The 26,076-nt window shown below is 36.6% G+C and overlaps 1 protein-coding gene across 6 annotated transcripts in view; it reads right to left on the bottom strand.

The window, feature by feature from the left end:
* The window catches only part of KYNU (kynureninase), a 130,599-nt gene continuing 104,523 nt past the window's right edge, over positions 1–26,076 (bottom strand). For all 6 annotated transcript variants that reach the window (XM_034424575.3, XM_034424566.3, XM_034424548.3 and 3 more), the window contains 4 exons: positions 6,173–6,225; positions 4,971–5,056; positions 1,384–1,614; positions 1–336 (listed from right to left, as the gene is read on the bottom strand). In XM_034424575.3, coding sequence (XP_034280466.1) covers positions 220–336; positions 1,384–1,614; positions 4,971–5,056; positions 6,173–6,225 — 487 coding nt within the window. In that variant the 3' untranslated portion in view covers positions 1–219. The remainder of the gene's footprint in view (positions 337–1,383; positions 1,615–4,970; positions 5,057–6,172; positions 6,226–26,076) is intronic.

Here is a 26,076-nt window from a genome sequence, read left to right as displayed (position 1 = left end):
TGTGTGAAACCATGAGTTTTAATAAAAAGCACATTACAATCCAATATGAAAGTGAATTAATCTTTGGAAGTAAAGCAGTAGAATATGGCCAAATCTGGAAGAAATCCCACCCACACTCCCAAACTTGTTCAAAATCTCCGATGCATTTGGTCAGGAGAAGAGGATAAAGATACAGTTATGTCATCAATAAGATCAGGAAACCAACTTTGAATTTGCTGTCTACTTCGCAGCTGCAATTGCAGATCCTAGGATTTCAACGAAGTTGTGCACATCCTGGAAAGTATTGTAGAGAGGAACTGGGGCAACCCGGAGAGCATCAGGTTCCCGCATGTCGCACTGCAAAACACCCAGATAAATATTCCACAAATTGAACACCTTTGTGTTGGCTTGTCAAAGTGAAAATACAAAAAAACCCACATGTGTAACATTTGTGTACTTTTGTTAGAATACTAATCAGCCCGCATACTTTCCTACAAACCTTTTGCCCTGTAATCTGGAAGAACAAAATGACAAATCATTCCCATACTGTTTTTAAGACAATTACATGAATTGCAATAGGACTTCAAAAAGTCTTCAAACCCCCCCCCCATTTTTAGAGTGTCTTTCCAATCATTACTTTGTTCTTGGGTGAAATGATAATCCCAATGACCATCTCATCTTTTTCTTTAGTCACAAAACTGGAAACATAATACTCTAACAAGTCTCATAATTTTAAGGTATTAGAACCAGACTTGTCTTTCATTGGTGGAAGGAACCAAAATCCACCAGACCATAATTTTCCTTTCATACAAGGTTCACAAAAGCTGCATTATAAAATTATACAGCGTAATTTTCCGGGGACATTTTCTTTGGGCAGTGGTTTGAAGGAATTGTTAAAAAAAGAAAGTATTTTTAAGAAGAAACAAAGGAAATCAACCAACCAACCTTTAGACCAGGAGTGTTCAATGTTGGCAACTTTGCAGACCTGTGGACTTCAACTCCCAGCATTGCTGGCTCCTGCTTTACACTATTTAATGCTATTGTATATCCACCTCCAACTTTATGCTATCCAGTTCCAATTTTCCAAAAATTGTTGCATATTTATTACAGGGTTCTGTAGCTTAGCCTTGGTCATAATTTTATGACTTGTGTATGAAAACTCTCAAGTGATTCTTGCGATGATCCAGAAATGCTACTGCATCTCACCTATCCTACTTCCTGTTCCCTGAAACCACGAGGCCAACACTCAATATTTATTAACTGTGGAAATGCTACTTTAAACTTTATTTTGTTTTGATTATTCTATCCTGCATATTATAATGCCAATGCTATTCTAGAATTAACATGGCACTCCCATAAAATAAAAGCATTTTGAAGTTTCCAACATAAACCTAGGTTACTTACACAGACTCCTCGTTTTTCTAGTTCTTTAAAAACATCTTTGATTGGAATAGAGAAAAGTAAGGTAAGCTGGCATCCTCTTTTTTCAGGGTGGGATGGTGTGATCATTTTTATAAGGGGCTTTTCAGGGTCATTTCTATCTTTGTCATAATAGTGCCTTATCAAATACTCCAAGTAACCAGTAAGAAGCATGGATTTCCTTCTCAGGCACTTCATTGTAGTTTGAGCAAAGATCTAATTAAAACAAACAAGCAAACAAAAACACAATCGCTGCATAAAAGAACATTCCTTTCTCTACAAAGACAGCCTAAAATGAACCATTTCAACCACACAATACTCTATTTTGATTTATTTGAGCACTAGCAATATCATGTTAGTAGGAAAACCCAAAAGTCAAAGTTTCCCAAATTTACAGCTAACCCATTTCTTTTATAGTGTCCCCATAATGTAATGACATTTCAGACATATTAAGCAATCATTTCCCTAAGATCCCTTCCATTCTCTGCAAACACCATGTATTGTAGCAAATACACTTGAAAATTATCTCTTGCTAGATTAATTACATGCGCGTTATCTTCTAAGTACTGTTCTTCTCTGCTTCTGTATGTTGTGTTTCAAGGATGATCAGACATTCCCAAGAAGGGAACAGCATAAAGTTACAACTGCTTCCCAGGGATAGTAGGTCTTGTAGGAAACATGTGGATTGAGAGCATGAGGCTCCCTTTGTTATCATGATGGCATTGGGAACAAATATTCCACAACTTTAATGAACTAGGACTTGGGGAGAGAAAGGGATTTAAAAAATACTACTTGACAGCATGAGGAAGGCCACAGAAGTCATCTCATATTGCAGAAACTTTTAGGAAATGACTTGCTGTAGATCCTTCCCAGCTGGAGTTACACTTATAAAGATTTTGTAGAGGAAATATACGAATGAAGAACAATGTTTCCATCACAAATGTTCTTTCCCTGTACAAGGAAAACTGCCTTTGTTGTGCGTTAACCCTTGCCTTGTTCAGCTGTTTCTTTATAAACTGTACCTTCTGCTTAATGTACCCCTGTGCAAGATGGCAGACCATTTCGTAAGTGTCATCTTTTGCCAGAGACTGTCTATTTCACTGTACTACAGCAATTAGCGCAAGGGAATCCTGACTGTGCCAAAAGTGAAATGCATACACAAAAAGGGAAGTTCGTAGAAACTGATGTGCTCTTCCTGCCTTTGACCCCCTGCAGTGGGCTAAATGACAGATCCCCCCACCCTCATTTGTAAGCACCATCTGGGTCAGAGCAGAGTATCATCTCTAAGGTCATATAAAGTTTACAAAATACAAAAGATGTTTTAAGGGTAAACCAAATTAATTGCTAAACAGAACGAATGAACGAATAAATAAATGAATAAATAAATGCACACTCTCACTCACACCCTCTCGCATACAATACACTGCCATATCCCCTTGGCATTTCTTAATGCAGAATTTTAAATCTTAATGTTTTCAAATAAAACTCTCTAGGTTATTAGTAATTCTGTGATTGATTTTGTTTTGTTTTGTTTTACTGGCAATGCAATTTAGGAGGGAAAAAAATAGCTTGGTTTTCACTTCCAAAATGTCCCCAAGTGAGACTTCGGCAGCCTGAGATGAATAAAAATATGTGTGAATATCAAAGGATATGGATGGCTGTCAAATAACATTTTTCAAAGATATACACACTACATTAGCTTCTGATAGAAATCAGTATGTAAGTAGCAAATTATGAATCAACACCCATTATATTAGGTTTCCCCAAAGATTGCTAATTGTTTTCTACAAAGCAACTAAGTGAAGACATGCGAGGTACATTAGATCTTCTGTTCACAGAAACAAGACTTGATATATTAAATTCTATGTTATTCTTTTCTTTGAAAAAATCACTGATGTGTAACTCAGAAATGAATAATATTCCAGGATATATTGCTTCCCAGTATTCGTATGAAATTTGGAGATTTTACTTGAGGTTAAAACTCTGGTTCCTTTATGTGATGCTTGCTTCAGCATTCTGTGCAACAATTCACAGGATTGACTGATAAAAACTTCATAACAATGAAGCCTTCTGCTGACAGACATTTAGTTTTCCCTAGCTTCAACTGATAAATTAAGAAAGAAATTAAAATTTGAAAACTTATAGTGGAATATATTTATTTACTCCTTTAATTTAGAATCCCTTGACTCCTATTGACTCCAGGAAACTTTCAGTTTAAAACAAATAATAAGAAGAAGAAACAAATCATGGAAGTGCAGATGAGAAAAAGCATACAAACCAACAAGAATATGCTCTTAGTCCAGAAAGTCTATCCATATTTTCCGAAGAAAAGATTCTGTCCCTATAATATTATACCACGATGTAGCTTTGTTCTAAGAAACAGAATTACCAATAAGAGCAATTTTTACATTTAAAATGGTGGTAAAATCTGGCTCTTCTGTAGAGTAGTTTCATAGCATAATCTTTTTTGGTATGTATGCTTTTTCTTATCTGGACATACATCCATGATTTCTTTCTTACGTTTTCTGATTACTTGCTTTTAAAGTGAAAGCCTCTTAAGAGTCAATAGGAGCCAGGGGGCTCTAGATTGAATAAAAGAACTAAATAAGTAAATACATTCCCATATAGGCTTGCAAATTTTAATTTCTTTCTTAATTTATCAATTGATGCTAGGGAAAAATAAATGTGGATAAGCAAAAGGCTTCATTGTTATAAAGTTTTTCTTAGTTAGTTTGATGGGTTGGCTCAGCTCAATGTTACACCGTGCCTATTCGGTCTTCTTGATTTTTGCACCAAAATATAAATTTAGAGGAACAATGTTCATATTTTAGTTACACAATTTATTAATTCAATTAATTAATTTATTGCACATTTCCAGCTTCAAAGCCTTCCTGTCTTCTGTCTGATTCAAGCACTTAGCTATGGATCTGTTCATGTCCCCGCTGAAAGGGCAACGTGGGACTGCAATGGAACCAATGCAGTGGGCAAAGAAAAGTGTGCAATGTCACGAGAGAAAGAAAGTACAGTGGTACCTTGGTACTCAACTGCTCTGAAACTCATCAAATTTGGTACTCAACTCATTTTGATGCAAAAATTTTGTCCTGGTACTCACTGTTTGTTTGGTTGGCAGTTCAGCAGTTCGAATCCCTAGTGCCATGTAACGGGGTGAGCTCCCATTACTTGTCCCAGCTTCTGCCAACCTAGCAGTTCGAAAGCACGTAAAAAATGCAAGTAGAAAAATAGGGACCACCTTTGGTGGGAAAGTAACAGTGTTCCGTGCTACTTTGGCGTTTAGTCATGATGGCCACATGACCACGGAGATGTCTTCGGACAGCGCTGGCTCTTTGGCTTTGAAACGGAGATGAGCACCATCCCCTAGAGTTGGGAACGACTAGCACATATGTACGAGGAGAACCTTTACTTTTACCGAGGTACCACTATAACAGATTATCCACAGCATTCATCTTTGGAGAGATTTTTCATTTTACTGCCATCAAGAAGGAATATTGTCTAATGAAACAATTTTTTTTCTTTGTTTGACTGTCTTCTGTTGGCAGAAAATAATTACTCACCTCTAAGCTAGCGTGAAGAGCACAGACCAATAAAATGGAAGGATTGGATAAACGAAATCCATTGATTCCAGGGGTGAGTTGCAATTCTGTAACAATAATAAGTTGTGTGAGGAATCTGGGTATATATAGTTGGAGAGGTATTAGGCTGCATTCAATATTATAGGAATGTCCTCTCTTGCAGAGAACTTCCTCCAGGCCCCCCAAATCCAGTTTGATGCTACTCTATCAGCTAATCAAAATAATTGGATGTCAACCATTTTCAATATTTTTAATGCAAAAAGTAGAAATTTAGTAATAAAATCATTTCAACATAATACCAAATAATCCCCATAAATTTGATTAAATACTATTAAAGTTGCACAAGCATTCACACTTTTATGAAAGAAGTAAACAGGCCTTTTTTTTTTTTAACTTTGATGCTAATCCCTGAAGAAATGGTCATTTTCAATAATAATCAAGGACTAAAAACTTAAAAAAAATTTTTTTTTCATATTATTTTGAGGACAGCACAATTGAATGGGAGCACTTATAAAAAGCAATAAAGCATCAGTAGTATTATTAGCTAGTGTACTGCCTCAAACCAACTCTTCTTATGTGGTATAGCAAATCCAAGACTCTCGAGTACATTTTAAATGCATAAAAAAAGAGCATAAACAAAATGTTAATGTTACAACACTAATCAAAATTAAACAGAAACAGGTTGCTAAATGACAGGGACATAATGATGCCAAATGAATAATATCAAAATTTGGAATTTCCACACAGCAACCAAAGTTTTCTTCCTGTTAAGGCTAGAATGGTAGAAGCCACTAATTTATTTTATCTTTGTATTAAAAATGCTGGGTTTTTTTTTTTTTTTGATATTTTGGTGTTTGTTTGCTTTTTAAATTCCCAGGCAATGTTCCCCTACATGCTTTCTCTCTCCTGCTCTCTTTCTTTTTCTATCTATTGTTGAGACATTAGACCAACAGAAGAAAGATGATGCCAAATGAGGCCTTTACAAATCGTCCGTATAAAGTTGGACATTTCTTTTTGTCTTCTGACTCTTTTGAGTCTTTAATTTCAGGTTGGAATGAAAACATTTCCCTGTACTGAAAGAATCTTTGCTATTCCTTTTGCAGGAATTTTATTACTTTTGATGCCGTTTATAAACCTTCAACACACACACACCAAATTTAAAACAGAAGGAGAAATATACATACTGTTTTCCATGAGAAACCTGGTTTTGTAGTCATGACCCCACCATCCTATTAAACTGGAGAGGTGGTGATGGTAAAGGACCAGGGAAAAAGAAATGGCAAGGATTAGTGACACAATTAAAAAAAAATTCACATTAATAAATAATTATGCCCACAACACAGAATAAAGTAAATAATCCCCAAATATGGTTTTTCATACAATTATCTTTCAATCTAGGTAAGTATCTCTCTCCTCATATTGACTTAGACCCTCACTTCATCTCAATCCTTTTATTCAACCACCGATACCAACTGTCCCAACTTTAAAAAAATTAAGAATCCTCTTTTTCTTTCAACCTATACGTCATTCTGTCCGCTTCAGCGCACTCTAATACTTTATTTATAATTTGGGCACTAGCCGGTATCTCTTTTTCTTTCCACTGTTGGGTGAACACTATTCTAGCTGTGACTAAAATGTGTAGAGTGAGATACCATTTTTTCTTAGTTAGCCCCTCTGGGCGAATACCTAGTAAATATATCTCAGGTTTCCATTTGAGGTCCACATTAGTAATTTCCTTAATCCAATTCCTAATCCTTCTCCAATACCTTTTTGCCATTATACAAGTCCACCATTGATGGAAATACATACCTCTGGTTTTCCCACATTTCCAACATAACTCTGATGCACCGGGAAACATTTTAGCAATTCTTGCTGGTGGGAGGTGCCACCTATACAACATTTTATATGCATTTTCCTTGAAAGACGTTGCCGTAGTCATTTTAATATTTCCCCCCCACATTTGTTGCCATTTTTCTAAAGGAATCGAGTACCCAAAATTCTTCCCCCAGGCAATCATAGTGTCTTTTACAACTTCTTCTCCTATCATTCGCTCAAGCAATTGTGCATACATTTTGGTTATGTATTTATGGTCCTCTCCCATTAATATTTTATCAAAACTCTGTTCCATCACATGTATCCCGTAATTATCTCTATCCTTCCTGTAACGAGATTGAACTGTAGCATAGGTCCACCAATCTAGCCTAATTCCTTTATCGGCCATTTATTAACGAGGGCAGGAATATTATCTGCCGGGATAGATGTGTTTGTATGTTTAGTGTTATGAATGGGGGAGGGAGGGAGGGGAATGTATGGTTTTGTTTTTATGTATAATCAATGTTTTTGTCTTATGTTGATTTTAACTTGGAAAATTTAATAAAATTTATTTTTTAAAAAAAAAAAATTCACAGACATTTTCGAGCAAGATGTATGAAGAATAAATGAATGGTATGAAAGGTCCATAGTGGAGTCTTTTTGATTTTGAGTACTCCTGTAGATGTCGAAGATAAAATAGTTTTTCAGAATATTTGCACAATATAAAATATAGACATATCATAAACTAATCACAAATCTATAAAGCATTGATTGGGAGGAACTGATGCTGCTTTTTTAGACTCTTGAGATTCATAGGCCTTAGTACTATGTCCATAATAATCAATGGATACAGGAAGTCCTTGACTTGCAACCACAATTGAGACTAGAATTCCAGTTGCTAAGTGATATGGTCATTAACCAAGTCATCACCCTATTTTAGAAACATTTTTACTGTGATTGTTAAACAAATCACCATGGTCATTAAGCAAATATGTCTTGTTAAGTTGGCTGGGAAAGTCACACACTGCAATCCAATGACCACAAGATGATGCAGTATTATAAATGTGAGCTGGTCGCCAAGCCCCTATATTGTGATCATGTGACTTCAGAGGTGGTGTGACAGTTATAATGTCACGGACAGGTCCTAAATCACTTTTTTCCAAGACCACAGTAATTTCTAACTATTGTTAAAAAAACAGGTGTACGTTGAGAACTACCTGTAATGCTACCTGAACTCATGGGATGTAGATCTTTTCTACAGAAGGATGACCATTCCACCAAATATTCAAATGGCAGCTTACTAAATCCAAGAGAAGCATTCCAAGCCAACGACTAAACCAGGGAAAGAAGAATAGGATAGGATAGGATAGGATAGGATAGGATAGGATAGGATAGGATAGGATAGGGTAGGATAGGATAGAATAGAACAGAACAGATCTTCTGTCCGCGGATGCAATCAAGAACAGAAAAATCCCACAAGAACCTTCAGCACTTGAAGAGGCTGGGAAGAAAGCAAGTTGTGTGGGTTTGGTTTCAACAAGATTTTTCTTACGTTAAAATATAAAATGCTAAGATTTCTGCAATTACGCTTTCAAAAAATTGTATATATAGGCAGTTTTGTCTGTACAAATGGGCTCCATTAGTGGTAGCAGAAAAACTAATACATGTTTAGTGACTGCAGTTGGTTCTGCTGAAAAGGTTGCTAAGCAAACCACATGAACAAGAGACGGAGCAAGATTGCTGGTTGTGAAGATTGCTAGTTATTACTATCACATTCAGGTAAAAGTCTGTGTACAGTGTCATATGTCTAACTTTCCACCACCCCCCATTTGTTTTTGCTGATGGTGATTTTTTTATGCTCAGTTTATGCTTTGTTTTCTTTATTTCATATTATGCATTTTATTTGTGTTTTAACCATTTTATTGTAAGGTGCACGGAACCACATACGTGAGCTGAACAGTCATATAAATCAAATAACTAAATGGATGCTGTTGACATTTCTACTGAAAACGCTAACAAAATAATTATATGTGGTTACCATAGTCAGAATAAATATATAAAAACAATAAATTAAATGTCTTTGAAATTTGGATTCTGATGCTCTGAATCACATGCAAAACTTTTAACAACTTCCATCCAATTTTAAGGTATGCTATATGTTGCAATTAAACATCAAGTAAAGGTTGTGACCCTGGCATTATTTTCCAAGGCTTTACTCTATAGCTGTAAGCTATAAATGGCTATTGTGGCCCGATGCTATACAGGTAGTCCTCAACTTACAACTGGTCACTTAGAAACAGATCAAAATTGTGACAGACCTCCCCAGGGCTACTTAAGACCCAGGTTTGAACTTTCCATGCCCCTCCACAGAATCACAAAAATACATTTTGGGCTCTCGACAACCACCCCGCATTTACGACTATTTACAGCATCCTTTAGTTAACAGGACCAGAATTTATGTCACTTTTTTGTTGGAAACTGGTATTTACTTCTGGTTTCCAGGAAAAAAAAAAAGCCCATTGTGGATAATGGATTTGCTTAACGATTGCAACATTTGCTTAATGACTGTTGCAAAAAGGTTGTAAAATTGGTCACGGTCACGTGATGACCTGCTTAACTACTGGTATGACTAACAACTATAATTATGGGCTCAGTTGCTATTGAGTATTAAGATGAGGATTAACTGTAGTAACAAACTGTGTTTTATGTTTTGGAATAAAAACACATCTCGAAGCATTTATATTGTGGACAGACAAGACAGTATTGATTCTAGGGCAAAGATAACATTAATTTTGCAGAGAGAACACTTTAGATAAATTTCACACTTTCCTGGGTTTACTTATGTGGATTCCCATTCGCTTTCATTATTTTTATAAACAACTCAAGGTGGTGAACATATTTAACACTCCTTCCTTTCCCTGTTTTCCCTGCAACAACAACTCTGTGAAGTGGGTTGGGCTGGCCCGAAGTCATCCTACTGGCAGTCCTACCTAAAGTGGGACTAGAACTCTAGTCTCTTGGCAATTGGCCAAAAGTCATCCTGGCAGTCATGCCTAAGGCAAAACTGTAACATTAAACAGGGATTAATGCACCAGGCTAGGGATAAGAAAACGGTGAGTTCTAATCCTGCCTTAGGCATGAGTAGAACTCAGAGTCTCCTGGTTCCTAGCCTGGTACATTAACCATTAGACTAAACTGGCTCAAACTAGTAGGAGGCTCAGTTTGGCTGATATCTTGGTCCCACTTCCTGGGAGAATAACTGAGAAGAGCTTTGCAAGCCTTGGCACTGTCAATCTAAGCTTCCTGTGCCCTGCTTGGAATGTTGGATTCTACCTCATTGTGTCTCTTGCCTTTACCTTTTCCTTTGTTGCTTGTTGCTTAGATTCCTGGTCTTGACCTGAATCAAGCCAGAGATTATGCTAACAGTTATTATTTTAAGATATTGATAAAAAGGGACTTCTTTCCTCTAAAGGTTTATGGAGATTCTCAGTCATCCAGGTCATGGTCATCCCAAATGTGTTTTTTCAAGGGGCAACTGGACTTTCTGGTTGTTCTTTTGAAGACGTTTCACTTCTCATCCAAGAAGATTCTGCAGCCAAGCAGCTGAAGAAGTTTCTTGGATGAGAAGCGAAACATTTTCAAAAGAAAAACCAGAAAGTTCAGTTGCCTCTTGAAAAAGCACCTTTGGAACTTTCCTCTAAAAATTCTGCCTGTGTTTGCATATCATTGGACTGAGACAGGTATCCAGCTTGCTATCCTTGTTGAAAGAAAAAAAAAAAAAGGCAGGTAATAGATCGTTTTTTTCACATTTTCTTCCATAAAGAGCATAGGGCATGAATACATTATCCTGGTGAGTTTTCTCAAAAACAATCTAGTAGCAGTCTTCAGGAAACTTGAAAACTAAACTATAAACAGCAAGTTTTAGGAGTTATATTTTATGGCAACCCTTATTATCCTTCATGGTAATTCTGTCCCTAATTTGGTCTAAATATGGAAAGTGCTGCATTTGATCTTCTTAGATATAACTTCCGATGTTATAGCCAGTTATGCTTAGTTGTTCACCTGGGGTCTATTTACCTCCATCCTAATGGCCTGTATAAATATTGATGACTTAGGAAAGGGCTGCAAAATTTGAACTCTTTTTAAAAGAGTATTGGTTTTGCATGGGGTAAGGGAAACATAAAATTAGCTTTGATACTGCTTCTCACAAATGACAAGCCTGTTAAGAATCAAAATAGCCGAGGTGTTAAAGACTACTTGCTATAGGGTTTTATAAATATATAAAACAAGAAGTATTAAAATTATACAGGACAATGCTACAGTAAAGTTTACTGGAAAATTTGTGAGCAACTGGTGTGGTGAGAATTCAACATCGGCTTGAATGGGGGGATATGACCAGGTACTTGTTGCTTTGGAAAAGAGATAAACCACCGAAGCTCTCACGTCTCTTATTGGACATTCAGAATTTACTCTGATTGTTACAAAATTCAACGATGTAATTTCCTAACAGAAAATAAACAAAGAACTAAAACTAGAGGGGTATAAGCCCTAAAGAAAATTAGGTGTATCTTTAAAAAAAGGGGGGGAAAGTCTTTCCCCAACCTGGAAATATGGTCCTGCCCATGAATGCAATAGTCTCACTCTTGTGTACTACAATTGGTAGGTGGCCCACATTAAATGTGCTCCTGGATACCAGATAATTTTCCACTCCTGAAATTCTGCATTTTCATAACTTCCTTTTATGCCAGACACAGCATGTGGGGCCTAATAGTTAGTAAACTGCATTATGCATACAGTACTTGCAAGTCTCAAAAAAAAAAAAGAAAAGAAAAGAAAAAAAGAGTAATGCACCAGGACATAGAAAAAAGGCTAAGAAGAAAGTTACTTTCCATTTTTTCTCTGTGTATCTACTTTTGCTATTATTTCATGCAAATATATAGATTCAGAAAGTTATGAAGGAATTTAGGGACTGCAGTGATGAGTTGAAGGAAAGCCAGGTTCATTTTTGGCTCAAGGTTGTAAAGCTGAACTTTCTTTTGAGTCAGGTCTGTATTCCTAAACATAAGTTTACAAATTTTGCCAGATTTATAATAGCCATTGATGTTGACTGATGAATTAACTCAGAGAGAGAGAGAAAGAGACAGACAGACAGACAGACAGACACAGAGAGAGAGACAGAGAGAGACATCTTAAATATAATTCTGATAGATAATTTCAATGGGGTTCTGAATTATGGCATTAAGGGCTTGCAGATTTTCAGATACTGGGTAATTTAAGACTGATAGATGACCTATGAGCAAGTAACTTGATGTACACAGTACATTAAATATTACTATCAAAACATCAAACTTCTAGCATCCTGCATTTCTTCCTCAGTCTTCTGTATAATTAGCTTGGTGTGGCTTTGTTTGTTCTTTCAACATACCAATTTTATATTATCTTTTATTCTAGGTAATTTAAATATGTTTGTTTTAATTTGACTAATTGTAATTTCAACTTTTAAGGAGCTGCCCTATTAAAATGCAAAGAGGTTTAAGGGCCATTATTATATAAGAAAAAAAGAAAGCCCTATCCTATACCTTTGCCAGAAAGGCAGGATATAAATAATAAAAATGAGATGATTATAGGTAGCCCCTGAGGATAGTTACACGATTCCTTGTCCAACATCAAGGCAGAGGAGACACAAACACAGAAATTGTGAAACATATTTCAGAGGCCCGGTTTTTACCTTCTGAGTATGCTCCCTTTTGCAAATCAAGAGATGAGCAAACGAAAGATTTTGAAGAATCTCAAGCTTATGCCCACAAGGGCAATCTCTCTCTCCCTTTGCTTTCAAGCAGAGTTACTCTAAGGAGTAACCCCATCCAGAAGTATTTTTATTTTTATACTTAGTTCAGTTTTCCCTTCACATCTGTGTGATTAGAATAAAACATCGGGTATTCAAAACTTGACTTGTTTCGTTTGTAGTTGCATTAATGATGCTGGAGCGTGGGATGCAATGATTGCTGTGTATAAGTGGTATAGACATCAAAGGAGATCCGGTTTAAAGAACAGAAAAGGAGACCCCCGCCCCCTGCATCCTTTGGCCCAGGCTGCTGAATAACAGATGAGCACACTGTGCATTTATAATTTATAACCTGAAAAATCATGGGGTAAAGTTATGTTCTACAGAGGGAAGAAGGCACATCCTTTCCACACTCAGTCCTCATTTATATCTCTTTTTTAAAAAAAAAAAAAAGTGAAAAGACAGAGGGATTTGCATGATATTTTCCAAGTCAGACAGATCTTCTGTAAAAGGTACCACCATAAGATTTTAAGTGGCTCGCCATTTCTTACCATCTTTCCATTTCAATTGTAGTGTATATATTTGGATTTTTTTTCCTCTTCTCCCTTTTAACACAATCTGTTTCCTAATTTTAATTCACACTGCACAACTATTCCAACAATATAAGGAGAAAAATATCCAGTGAAAATATCTGTGTCGTACATACCCTTTGAATGGAGTATTTAGTGTTAAAATATTAGATGCTGTTAGGCATCTTGTGGCTAATGATTAGTTATGTGGTTATAAGGACTATGTATCTGTAAGAATTTAAATGTCAAGTTTCATTTCATTTCTTATTGTAAGGTACAAAATCCACACTATATTCTTCCTTTGCCCTTTTCAGCTACGTGCAAATGTTGTCTAATTATCAATCCTATACTATTTAAGGATGGAATTGCTAGCAGATTTTTATCATAATACATATCAAACAGTCCTATGAAAAGTTCCAAGTTTATTATTTGTCTGATTTTGTGAAAAACTTAAAAAATAATGGAAATGCAAATAGAAAGACCTGCTATGGTCATTTTTTTTTAATGCTATTGAACATGGCTGGTAAAGTTAAGACTTCTTTTTGTAGGCTGTTTCATTTTGGCCAATCTATCCTATAAGCCAAAGAGCACAAGTTAAGGAGGAAGGAAGATACATAGAGTAACATTAAAACATTACATTACATTATAATGCAATGACAAGCATAACTAGGCTACCTTGGCTGTGTTATATGGAAATGTCACAATTTTGAGTAGGATTTTTTCCCCTTATCCTAGCTTTATTATTTTTATAAATAACTCAAGGCAGTGAATATATTTAATACTCCTTCCTCCTCCCATTTTCCCTACCACAACAAACCTGTGGCATGGTTTGGGCTAAGAGAGAGCTTCTGGCTCAAGGTTACCCGGCCGGCTTTCATGTCTGAAGTAGAACTCTCTCTAGCCTAGTGCCTTAACCATTAGACCAACCTTATCTTATATGAAAGTATCACAATTTAGGTAGTTATTTTCCCCCCACCAAATTCTCTTTTCCCTTCCATTTCATCTTTTTTATATATATTAATTGTTGTTCCCATTCAGTTAATTAAACAGTTTTGGTAACTCACATTGTAGTTATGAAACAAAAAGCAAAAAAACAAACTTAAGCCATTTTGCCGGCCAAGGTAATTTAGCACTGGTAGAGTTCTGAAGACAAGGCCTCTGCTCGTGTCTCCTTTAAAGATTGATTTTTTTTCCTTGTTAGTCTTTTATTTTTTATTCCATTCAGTTGGGAATTCACCAATCTCTGAACATGTCCCTCTGTATTACCCCTCCAGGTCAAAACAAAAGGAGATTGAGTTCACTTTTATAACAAGATACAAGTTTTTTGTGCTCAGAGTATGTGAAAGAAAAATGGCTATTATGCTGAGAATCCAATCAGGGCTTGTTGAATTCTTGGAAGCCTCTGGCATTTGTGAAGAGAGTGGTAATTTCATTCACCGAGAACCGGTGGAGGAAAAGCACGAGCTGCCCACAAAAAGAGTTGAAGTCTAAATTAAATCTGAAGAAGAGCTCTTACCAAAGCTCCTCCCGCAAGGCTAATGAAGTTGAATTAAGGCTGTTAAATCAACTTGTGATTGCCTATCATTGCAGAGGACCCATATATTATTTCTATCAGCTGGATTTATGAGGTTCATTTCCATTAGAAGGGACGAAAGAGGAAGACAGCCAAAAATACTTAGGAGTAAATAACAGTTCAATCTTTCTGTTTTCCTTGGGAAATTTAACTGGGAACCAATGTATGCATGTTTAGATGATATCCTTCATGCTTATTATTCTAAATATATTTGAACAGGGCCATCATGGTGAAAAATAGTAACATAATACCTTGCTGGTGGGTATTTGAACACTTTGAAAAGTGTTCAAATGGATTTAAGACAATGCATAGGCTCTTAATGTCCTTTCTAGGATACAGTTTCTGCTTTCAAGCAGATCTTAGCACTTCCTTATTTTATCTTCCTTCATTTGTTGAATGAGCCTTGAAGGAGTGTATCTTCTGGCAAACCCCTGGTGAAGGAACAATACTAAATAACCTTCAATTGCAGAAGCAACAAACCAACACATCTTTCTATCCAGGTAAGCAGCTAAAATTTCAGAAAACAAGACTGACTGGTTTACTTTCTTACAAATATCATCTTTGGGTTTAGAGCTTAGTAACTCTTGGAAAAAGATCCATACACATGCAACAGGAAGCAACAAAATGAGTTTCCAAATCATATTCAGCATTCAAATTATTTCTCATTGCGGAAAAATATGCTAAGTGGAAATAGTCCAATCAGTGAGTGTTTTTAAGAAGAGATTGGACAGCCATTTGTCTGGAATTGTATAGGGTCGCCTGCTTCGGCAGGGGGTTGGACTAGAAGTCCTCCAAGGTCCTTCCAACTCTGTTATTCTGTTATTTCCATTTGCAAGACCAAACCTTTCTGGCCCTCCATCAATCTACATAGTGCCAGATTTTCCATTGGATGAGGAAGAAGAGAAAACAACCACAGTTTATTTGCCTATCTGATCATTATAAGATAAGATTAGAATGGGTGTTGTATTTATTTATTTATTTTCCTTCAGTAAAAGATCTAGGGAATATGCTCCAATCCTAAAGTGCCTTTTTGTCTTTAACTCCAAAATACTTCTAGCAGTATTAAAATTGTTTCCAATCTTATTTGAAGGTTTCCTCTCAAATTATCAGTGAGGAAAGCACTCTGACTCTAAATATAATTATTTATGGTGCAAACCATTATAATTCCTTTATGTATGTATGGGGAGGTCCTAAATAAACAAACAAACCATTTCAATTGAAATACAAAACTTCCAACATAAAATCCACTTTCGTAACAGAAACCTAGAAAAACTGAATTTTATACAGACCCAATTGTAAAGTACTGTTATAGCACAAAAGGTGGTCACTTTTATGGAAACTTTAGAATGTGTTATGCATTAAGGAAAATGCAGTTGCCTGTTGGGACTAACCCAAGTGATTTATGGAGAATGATATATGGGGCAATTTATTTCTTTAGTACAAACTACTTTGAAAATTATGCTTTGTGCTATAGACATCACTCAATCTTGGGATTAATGAACTGGTTTCACAAAGTTCATGAAACTTACAAGTTTAAGAAATTATCCACAACACCCCATTTCCAAGTCAAATAGGTACAATTCTAAGAGCCTTTCCACACAGCTGAGTTATAATATTTCTATCCATCTTTAAGTCAAGATAAAATGACCAAATGTGAAGAACGTGATATTTTCTTGCCTCTATTTCCAGTCACTACTAGTCACCTGATTTCCCTTCAAGGTAATGGGTGACAAGTCTAAAATATTTTTATACACTGTCTTTGGTTGGTGTTGGAATGGGGAAGAAATATGGCTGAACAGTTAGGTGCACCTAGAAAAGCCTCAAAGGTTGTAGAAGGAAGAAAGCCTAAAACTCAGCAAGCACATCTCAGAAATTTGTGCACAATGATGCAGCAGTACGTCACTAATTGCTTATTAACAATTTGACTCTTACAGTTATTGTCTGCCGAATATGTAAATTTACCCATTTTGTCTTTGATATGTAATCACATAGCTAGCCATACTTTTTAAACTATCCTGAAAAAGACCACAACAGTTTAAAAATAGATGTTTTAAAACGATCTTGCCTTCCTGCTTTAGTGTGCTTTAGAGCGTTACACTAACCCATTCAATTCTCTAGATAATTTGCTGCTTCCTTTAAACACTTTCCCTGTCATACATTCTTACATATTCTGTAATAACTTCACAAAAGGGTTATGCGCTCTCAGAGTTATTGCCTATGCATTTAATAAAAAGAGGAGCTATTGCTCAGTGGTTATACTGAACAGAAGCGGATGGAAAATTTACACGTTGGGGACATAAAGAGGTTTATTCGCTTCTATTAGTGGTTAATTGTCTCCAGCATAAAAACGATTTGTTTGATGACTCATTGCATGATTAAACATCCTGTGTTAACCTTAGAGGAAAGCAGATAGGTACTTAAGAAAGGGCCCTTATAGAGAGTCTACTTTAACAAGTAAACAATCAACACTCTACTTTAAGGCATTTCTTCACTTTTTTCTTATCCTTCCCCAAAGAAAGCAGAAACATAAAATGACATTGAGGAAAAATACCCCAACGAGGAATCAATGTCCAAAGATATTTCAGCTCCACATGAAAGTAAGAGTATACTAATTTTTGGAAGTGTGGTATGTTATATCTCTTTTCTATAAGGAAAATGTTCAAACCTCTCAGAAAACAATCCCAAAGTTGTATAGATTCCATGTGCCATTTTAAAAAATCTTTAAATAGTATTTGATACGGCAAGATATGAAATATATAATCCACTACAACTATTCTCCTGATTAGTGTAACAGACTTTTAAGAAAACATCTTACCCAAACATTTGAAAAAAAAAAAAGCAAGAGGGTCAACCTTCACAAAGAAAGTCTATGTTATATGAAAAGAAATATGATGATGAAACTTGATGGTAATGGTGAAAATAGTGTGTTCGTGGTTTAATGTAACAAAAGGATGTATTTGTATTCCTTTCTCCCCATGTCTTCACTCAATATCTCAATCTCCTAAGTATGCTTCTCAGGTCCAAACCTTTACAGACCTGTGAGTGTAACGTGTAGTTTGTCCTTCATTCTCTTAATGATCCTTAATGATATATTCTAAAAACTGCTTGGACATTTGCCATTCAGTTAGAGAATGCACAAACTGAACCCTGCAGGCCTATTGTGTGCCTAGACTGGCCTAATAAATCACATCTCCCAAGACAATGTCCCATTAAACCTAATTAGCCAAAGGGTTTATTCCTAAACTGCCTCTTCTCAGGGGAAGTTTTAACTTTTGGTTTTGAAATGAGCTAGAGGCACTTAAAATGCTTTCCCTTCTTTATTTGGCAGCAAAAATTAGCTTATTCTGGAATGTAGTCAAGGGTGCTTTAAGAAGCTAGAGTAAAATGTGAAAAAAGAACAACTGATGAGCATTTTAACATTATTTTACCACAATGCATAAGAAATGGCTAGCCTATCAGCAGGCAAATTTGCTTTCTTTATGCAAAATCTTACTATAGCTGCAGTCCAAAATAAGCTCTGCCTCTTGTTAGCCGAGTTGTAAATGTGGTTAGAATTCGGTTGTCTATGCTAGCTTTATATCTGCCCCACCCCTCTAGAAATAATTGCTGTTTGCTAGTGATAAGAAGAAATCTGAAAAAAAGTTATTTTGCTATATACTCTGAAATAAAACTTTTCATCTCATTTTTGTTTACTTTACGGATGTTACATGCAGAATTCTTTGTTACAGTTTTGAAAAGAAGCCAGGCGTTTCAACTCTGGCTTGTCTTTTAAGTGGAGGCAAAAAGAGAAATTGTTGTATTTATCAAAAACGGTGTTAGGAATATGCTTCCTAATCCATATAAAAGTCAGCGATTCTATCCTGAATCAAATCCTCCTTCAATTTTCCTTAATGTACTGAAATGGTGGACTTGAGTGGTTTTGTTACTTGGGTATGTGGGAGAAATTACTGTACATAATTCATGATTGTGTTTGTGGGGAATAATATAAGAAGTTGCAATTTTCCGTTATGTAGATTAGCATTTAGTTTATGAACTATATAACTAAGGTACAGCCATGTTTAAATTTGCTTTTCAATTGTATTGCTGATAATTTCCCATAAGCCTTAACTTTCAAGAAAAGGCCTCTCTTTTGGAGACCAGGACTGGCAGGAGAGCATTTAATACATTGTAGCATTTTCAACTGTCCTCAAGCCTCCATGAACAAAGAAATTAGTCAATCCAATCTTGGGAAAGGCTGAGAATGTATCTAACCCAAACCTACGTTGATGTTTTTCTCTCTGAAATGTTTCTTTCACTTAATCAATGTTCTTTTCTATGGCTGTGTTGCAATTCTTGTGAAACAAGGGAATCGATAGGGCAGGGGTGTGAAATTATTTCATTGAGGGCCGCATCAGGGTTGTGTTTCACGCCAGGGGGCCAGGGGGGCGTGGCCAGGGTGGGTGTGGCCAGCTCGACGTCACTCGTGTCAGAGGTGCCTGTGGTGGCCCGAGCACTCTGCCAGTGAAAATGCTCTGTTTTCGCTGTCAGAGTCATCATGGGCCGGTCCTTCATTGTTTCCAGGGCAGCCCCACAGGCCAGATCTAAGCACCCCGCGGGCCAAATCTGGCCCATGGGCCTTGAGTTTGATACCCATGCAATAGGAGACTATCAAAGAAGTGAGACACAAGGGGGGTGAATGCTTAGCAAGTTTGGGTGACTATAAGGGCTTAACTAACTTTGTAGGTATGATATTAGATTTTATGCGGTCGGAAAGCATGTGACCAGACTGGGCCTATCAACTGGGCCTGGAAAGGAATGATGTGGCATGAACAGACGGGTGTAGAATAATTATAAAACTATGCTTTTATGTTATTTGGGTGTGGTCTGTGTGTGTATTGAGAGCCACCAGCCTTTGCAAATGCTTCAATAAAATTGTTTTGTATTCCAACAACTCTGAGTTGGAGTTTTACTCCTCACATGTTGATGAAAACTTCAGAGGCTTAGTCCCATGAAATGAACACAGAGGGCAAATATATATATTACTATAGATTTATTTGATTCACAGGTAGTCCTCAACTTAAAAACATTTAGTGACCATTCAAAGTTACAATGGCACTGAAAAAAGTGACTTATGACCGTTTTTCACTCAACCATTGCTGTATCCATGTGGTCATTGATCAAAATTTGTATACTTGGCAACTGGCATGCATTTATGATGGTTGCAGTGTCCCGGGATCTTGTGACCACTTTTTGCAACAATGTTACTAACTTATCAAAAGAGCAATTAAGAGCAGAAGGATATAGTTATAGGTAATGGTTTTCCCCATTTACAGTTATCAGAAAGATTCAAAATGGACAAAAAGATTTATGGTATGGTACAAACTTAGAAAGAATGTAATTTGCTCCGTATCAGTGTGCTGATAGTGAACACATGATTCTTAAAATGTATAAACATTTGTTGAAATTTGAAAAGGAGGAAGAACAGGTTAAAGAATATGCTATATAGTAGGCTAAGAATTTTGGTTATAATATACAGATGGACCAATGGATAAACAGATGGTTAGTTGAAATTTACATTGTGTTGATCATAAAGAGAATTTTTATAAAATGATAACTTGTTTATATGACATCAGAGAAATTCTATAGAATGTATAATGGTACTTCAAATGTATGTTGGAAATGCAAACAATATGAGTGAATATTTTATCATTCTTGGTGGACATGTAAAAAAAGCTAAAACATTTTGGATTCAAATACATATTTTGATACTAAGGATTTTAGACGTTAATATTCAACTGAAGCCAGCACTCGTTTTATTAGGGCTAATGGATAAAGAGATTAAAAAAAGCCATGGAATATTATTTCAATAAATTATTACTGCAGCAAGATTATTATGTGCACAGAGATGGAAAGATTCAAACTACTCACTATAGTTGATGGAATTGACAGATCTTGTTGAGATGGAGAATTCATCTCTTTGATTAGAGAAATTTTCTACACTTATTGGTGACTAGAAACCTCTAATGGATTTTTGCACGACATGAAAAAATGAACTTGTAATCTATGGTTTTGATGATTAGACAGGATGGATTATGGGACAAAGAGTACTATGAGGTAACTCTAGAGAGGGAAGTTAAAATATAATTGTAGTCATAAATTTGTGAAGAATTTTCGGAAATTATTATTTTTCTTCAATATTTTTCTTTTCTTGCACGTTTTGCTTTTTCTTTGTTTTCCTTCTTTTTCTTTACTTTATGTCAGTTTATTATCAGTCTTTATCTTTTTTTTACAAAAAATTCAGTAAGAAGCCTATAAGAACAATTTTTATTAGAAATTCTAGGTGAAAATATATTAAGAAAAATAATAGAAAACAAAAAAGAAGTGCAAGAGAAAAAGAAGAGAAAGATATATAAAGAAGTGACTTTTGATCTTCTTTATACCAATTTATATAAGAGCCTTGATAGTACAGTGGTTTAGTGCACCCTGTCATTAACATAGCTGCCTGCAATTTCTGCTGGTTTGAATCTCTCCAAGGCTCAAGGTTGACTCAGCCTTCCATCCTTTCTAAGGTAGGTGAAATGAGGACCCAGTTTGTGGGGGCAATAAGCTGACTTTGTATAAAATATACAAAAGAATGAAGGCTATTGCTTAACGCATTGTAAGCCGCCCTGAGTCTCCGGAGAAGGGCGGCATATAAATCAAATTTAAAAAAAAAAATTAAAAATTTATCATCCCTCCCTCCCTTTTAAGATTATATTACACAGTTCCCTTCTTCCCATAGTCAACCCTTTTCCATCAGCAAATCCATAAATCACCAATTCATTTTTTCCATTTTCAGCAAGGAGTCCACATGAGATTTCCAGTCTTTTATATAAAGTTACCTATTGTTTTGTTTATGATCGGGTACTATCCAATTTTCAAATATTCAAAGCAATGCAGGTATTTATGCTTTTTTCCCCCTTTACCTATTTGTTAAGTATGTACTTAATTGATGGGAAGCGATCTAAAATTAGACAGGAAGGAAGCCCAACTAATAATGAAGACACCGGGGTCTCAAAAGGTAATCAGCAACTTGTAACACTACTCGAGTTTTATCAGCTCATTAAATTCCCTGCTTAACAGAAGCTCTTCTGGGATGTCAGGACTAACACTACTTTGGGCTTCATTCATTTTCCCGCATTAAGCCCTTCAGAGTGGTCAGCCACAGGCCCGTTCTCTCTCTTATCCTAATGGCATGGGTGGATTCTCCTCACGCAATGTGTCAAGCTCCAAAAACCAAGGAAGACACTTTGGGATTCTTCTAAGTGGTTTCTTTTATGGTTCTTTGCCTATAATTGGAAATCCTGCCAAATTAAAACAGACTACTTGCACTATAAAATGTACGGTATCGGAACTACTACGGTAGGAAAGAGACATTGTCAGTCTGCAATGTGCTCCCTCCATTCCCTCACATTACAGGTAGTCCTTGACTTATGACAATTCCTTTAGTGACTGTTCGAAGTTACAGCGGCAGTGAAAAAAACGTGACTTGTGACTGTTTTTCACACTTACAACTGTTGCAGCATTCCCATGTGATCAAAACTCAGACACTTGGCAACTGACTCATATTTACTATGACGGTCGCAGTGTTCCGAGGTCAAGTAATTACCTTTTGCGACCTTCTGGCAAGAAAAGTCAATGGGGAAGGCAGATTCAATTAATTGTGTTACTCACTTAACAACTACAATGATTCACTTAAAAACTGTGGCAAGAAAGGTCGTAAAATGGGGCAAAACTCACTTAACAACTGTGGTGTTTTGGTTTTTTTTAAATTTGATTTATATGCCGCCCTTCTCCGGAGACTCAGGGTGGCTTACAATGTGCTCAGCAATAGCCTTCATCCTTTTGTATATTTATACAAAGTCAGCTTATAGCCCCCACAAACTGGGTCCTCAATTTACCTACCTTAGAAAGGATGGAAGGCTGAGTCAACCTTGAGCCTTGGCGAGATTCGAACCTGCAGTAATTGCAGGCAGCTGGTCTCAATAACCAGCTTAATAACAGGGTGCCTTAGACCACTGTACTACCAAGGCTCTTTTCCTGTTGCTTAGTGTTGCTTAGCAACAGAAATTTTGGGATCAATTATGGTCATTGGTCGAGGCGTACCTTTATGGGAGTTCAGCTCTCAGCACCCCAAATACGGATACAAGGCTTATTAATACAATAATATGCAGTCTGGAGTGAAAGCTTACTTTTGATCTCTGCATAATTATGACAAATAGAAGCCTCTTGACATATGGGCAAATTTGTCTTAATAATAGTTGGGTGGCAAAGTTTCAAATGCCACTTTCTCTATGCTGCCCTCTTTTTCCGTCAGCTTATCTTTATGACCCTGAATCCCACTGCACCAGGCTACTTCTCCTAACACAGTCAACTGTTAGAAAGCCAACACTCTCTACATCCATGTCCATAAGAGATAAGATTCACTTATACGCCTTGTCCAAGATTGATATTCTATCAAAGTTGGTTACAAATAGACATGGGGCTGCAATGATTAGAATGCAATATTACTGGCTAACTCTGCCCACAGCTAGGAGTTTGATCCTGCCCGGCTCAAGGTTGACTCAGCCTTCCATCCTTCCGAGGTTGGTAAAATGAGGACCCAGATTGTTGGGGGCAATATGCTGACTGTCAGCCCCTCAAGCTGCACTTCGTTCAGGGCTGACATAGAGAAGAAGGGGAAGCATCTGGCAAGAGACCGTTTGACACTTCACCCAGTTAATTCCCTGGAGAGATTATTCCCTAGGAGATGAGATGGGAGGGGGGGGGGAATTCCTGTGAGCTTAGTTAGTAGATAGGAGTAGAATGACTTGGAAGATGGCCAATCAGAACAGGAGAGCAAGCCAGGAAGGGAAGGGTTTTGGAGCAGGAACTCATTGCTGGCTGCAATGAGTTTTGGAACAGAATGTCGTGCTAATAAATGAATGGGTTTTCATAAAGAACTTGGCTGAAATGCGATTTATTTTGAGACGACTTCGAACCTTGACACTGACTCTATAAACCACTTAGAGAGGGCTGTAAAGCACTATGAAGTGGTATATAAGTCTAAGTGCTATTGCTTCACAGAAAAAGCTCAAGCTTGCCAATACTCCAAGTGTGACACAAGTGACTCAGTTGCAGCATAGCTACACAATTCCTCAAGGGAAAGTCAAGGGTACTTCTTCAAGTCTGCTGAGAGGGATCTAGGCTTTGCCAATGTGCTCTACCTGGCCTGGCATCCTAGTCAAGGGAGACAGGGGTGATCATCCTTGGGAAGGACCACCTTTGCCAAATAGTGTTGCCAGTGCTCTCGACACCCACCTGATCATGGCAACAAAGCTTTGTGTCCCCAAGGGTGAGTGAGTGACTATGTTTCAATGTCATGCCAAGTCTGTTTCCCAGAAAGGCAAATAGATAATTTAGGACTTTTAAAACTCTGAGAAATGTTTATTTTGAGGTTGGGATACAACAACTGGTTTAGCACATCTACACTGTTTTTTCCTCATCTCTGCTTGAAAAAAATGTATCTCAGTGAGAATTAACCAGATGAAACTTAGCAGGGTTAATGTCCTTTAAAACAATTATCTCTGCTGTTTTCATCCCATTCTGCCAAAAATGAAACAGCTGCAGGCTTTTGGATGCTTTCACATTATAGCCTATGGACATATTTTTAAAAACTGAGCTTGAATTAAATCAGATTGGTGTTGAATTTCAAACTCAACTCAACTCAAATCAAATCAGGACTGATTTGCAGAGGCCTCTTATCTAGAGCCACCCTACACATTACATCAATGTTGTCTCATCTATGCCTCTTCTTGATAAGCTAGAGCTAAGTTTCTATAATAAAATATTGCATGTTAAATTCTAAGATGAGTGTTACTTTGTTTTAATCTTCTACCAAAATAGTCCCAAAGGTACTTTTCCAAAAGGCAACTGGACTTGTTTGGGTTTTTTTTTTCCTTTGAAAACATTTTGCTTCTCATCCAAGAAGCTTCTTCAATTCTAACCGCTAAAGCACTTTTGGGACAGCCATGACTTGGATAATTGAGATTCTCTGTAGACATTCTACCAAAAAAGTTTGGTTAATGTTTTGGTGGCTTTACATATATTTATAATCCTTTCTTGGGACTCTGTAAAACTACCTTCCTGTAGGAGCATTGCCTTCTGGAATGAGTTTTCCTCCAAAATTTGAACAGCTCCTGCACTACTGAGATTTCAAAGGGTCTTAAAAACTTGTCTTTGTCCATACTTTTGAAGAGGATGATTGATACCCCTTGTTTCCTTTCTCTTCCTCTCTGTCATTCTTGTCCTTTTTAAAATATTTTAACAATTGTAAGTCCTCAGGAATCAGATAGCATAATTTTAATAAAATATTAACTTGATTGTTCATACAGTCAACCAGATGTTTAGACTGTATTTGGCACTTTTATCTACCTATTGAGTCTTTCCCAAGGACCTGTTGTTGTTGTTGTTGTTGTTGTTGTTAGTTTTGATATATCCTGATAAGTAGCCACTATACATAACAACATGTTCTAGATAGTACATGTGATACCACCATGCGTAAGCAATTCTTATCATTTTACATTTTGTTCCAAGTACTCTGGAAGGTCCGGAAAGACAGGGATTTGTAGCAAGATGCCCTAAAGATTTTCTTTGATCTTGGGAAAGAGAAGTGAATGTTAAAAGAACAAAACAAAACAAAACTCAGATTATTTGGACGGTTGTCCCTTAACTGGTAAATGATTAGCTACCTCTCCCAATCATCAAATGGTGGATACCAAGAGAATATAAAAAGCTTTATCTTAGAGAATGAGATAAACAAAGTTCTAAAAGTGAATGCATGGAATTGTTGAGATTGATAAAACACACTATCTTTTCCTCTCAACAATGAATGAAGAAACCCCTTTAAGAACCTTGCCATTGGGTTGCAATATGTTGTCATAAATGTGATGCCTTCACTACAACTGTTGTATTTCCCTCTGACTTGCATTTTCATTATTCTGACACTTCCTTCTCCATCCATGAGTATACTTATAACATTCCCTATATCCAATTGTGTGGACTGTAATCCACAAAAGTTCATACCAGTTTGCTAATCACCTAAACAGAGGCAACTTCCAAAAGACAAAGAACCATAATATTGTTGAAATCTCCAGGAATTTAACAAGTATATGTAAGAATATCTCTCTCTTTGTGTATGTGTATGTGTATGTGTATGTGTATGTGTATGTGTAGTGTGTGTGCGTTATGGATGTGCTTTCCCATCCAGGCTTTGTTTAAGATTGCATTATGGTGATCAGAGCCTTGCTGAGCCGAAGCTTACAATCACAATTATTTCAATAGCCTGCAGAT

The sequence above is a fragment of the Pantherophis guttatus genome, chromosome 1, assembly GCF_059756535.1.
Source record: "Pantherophis guttatus breed Tessera chromosome 1, ASM5975653v1, whole genome shotgun sequence".
NCBI lineage: Eukaryota > Metazoa > Chordata > Lepidosauria > Squamata > Colubridae > Pantherophis > Pantherophis guttatus.
This window is presented reverse-complemented; position numbering and strand designations above follow the sequence as displayed.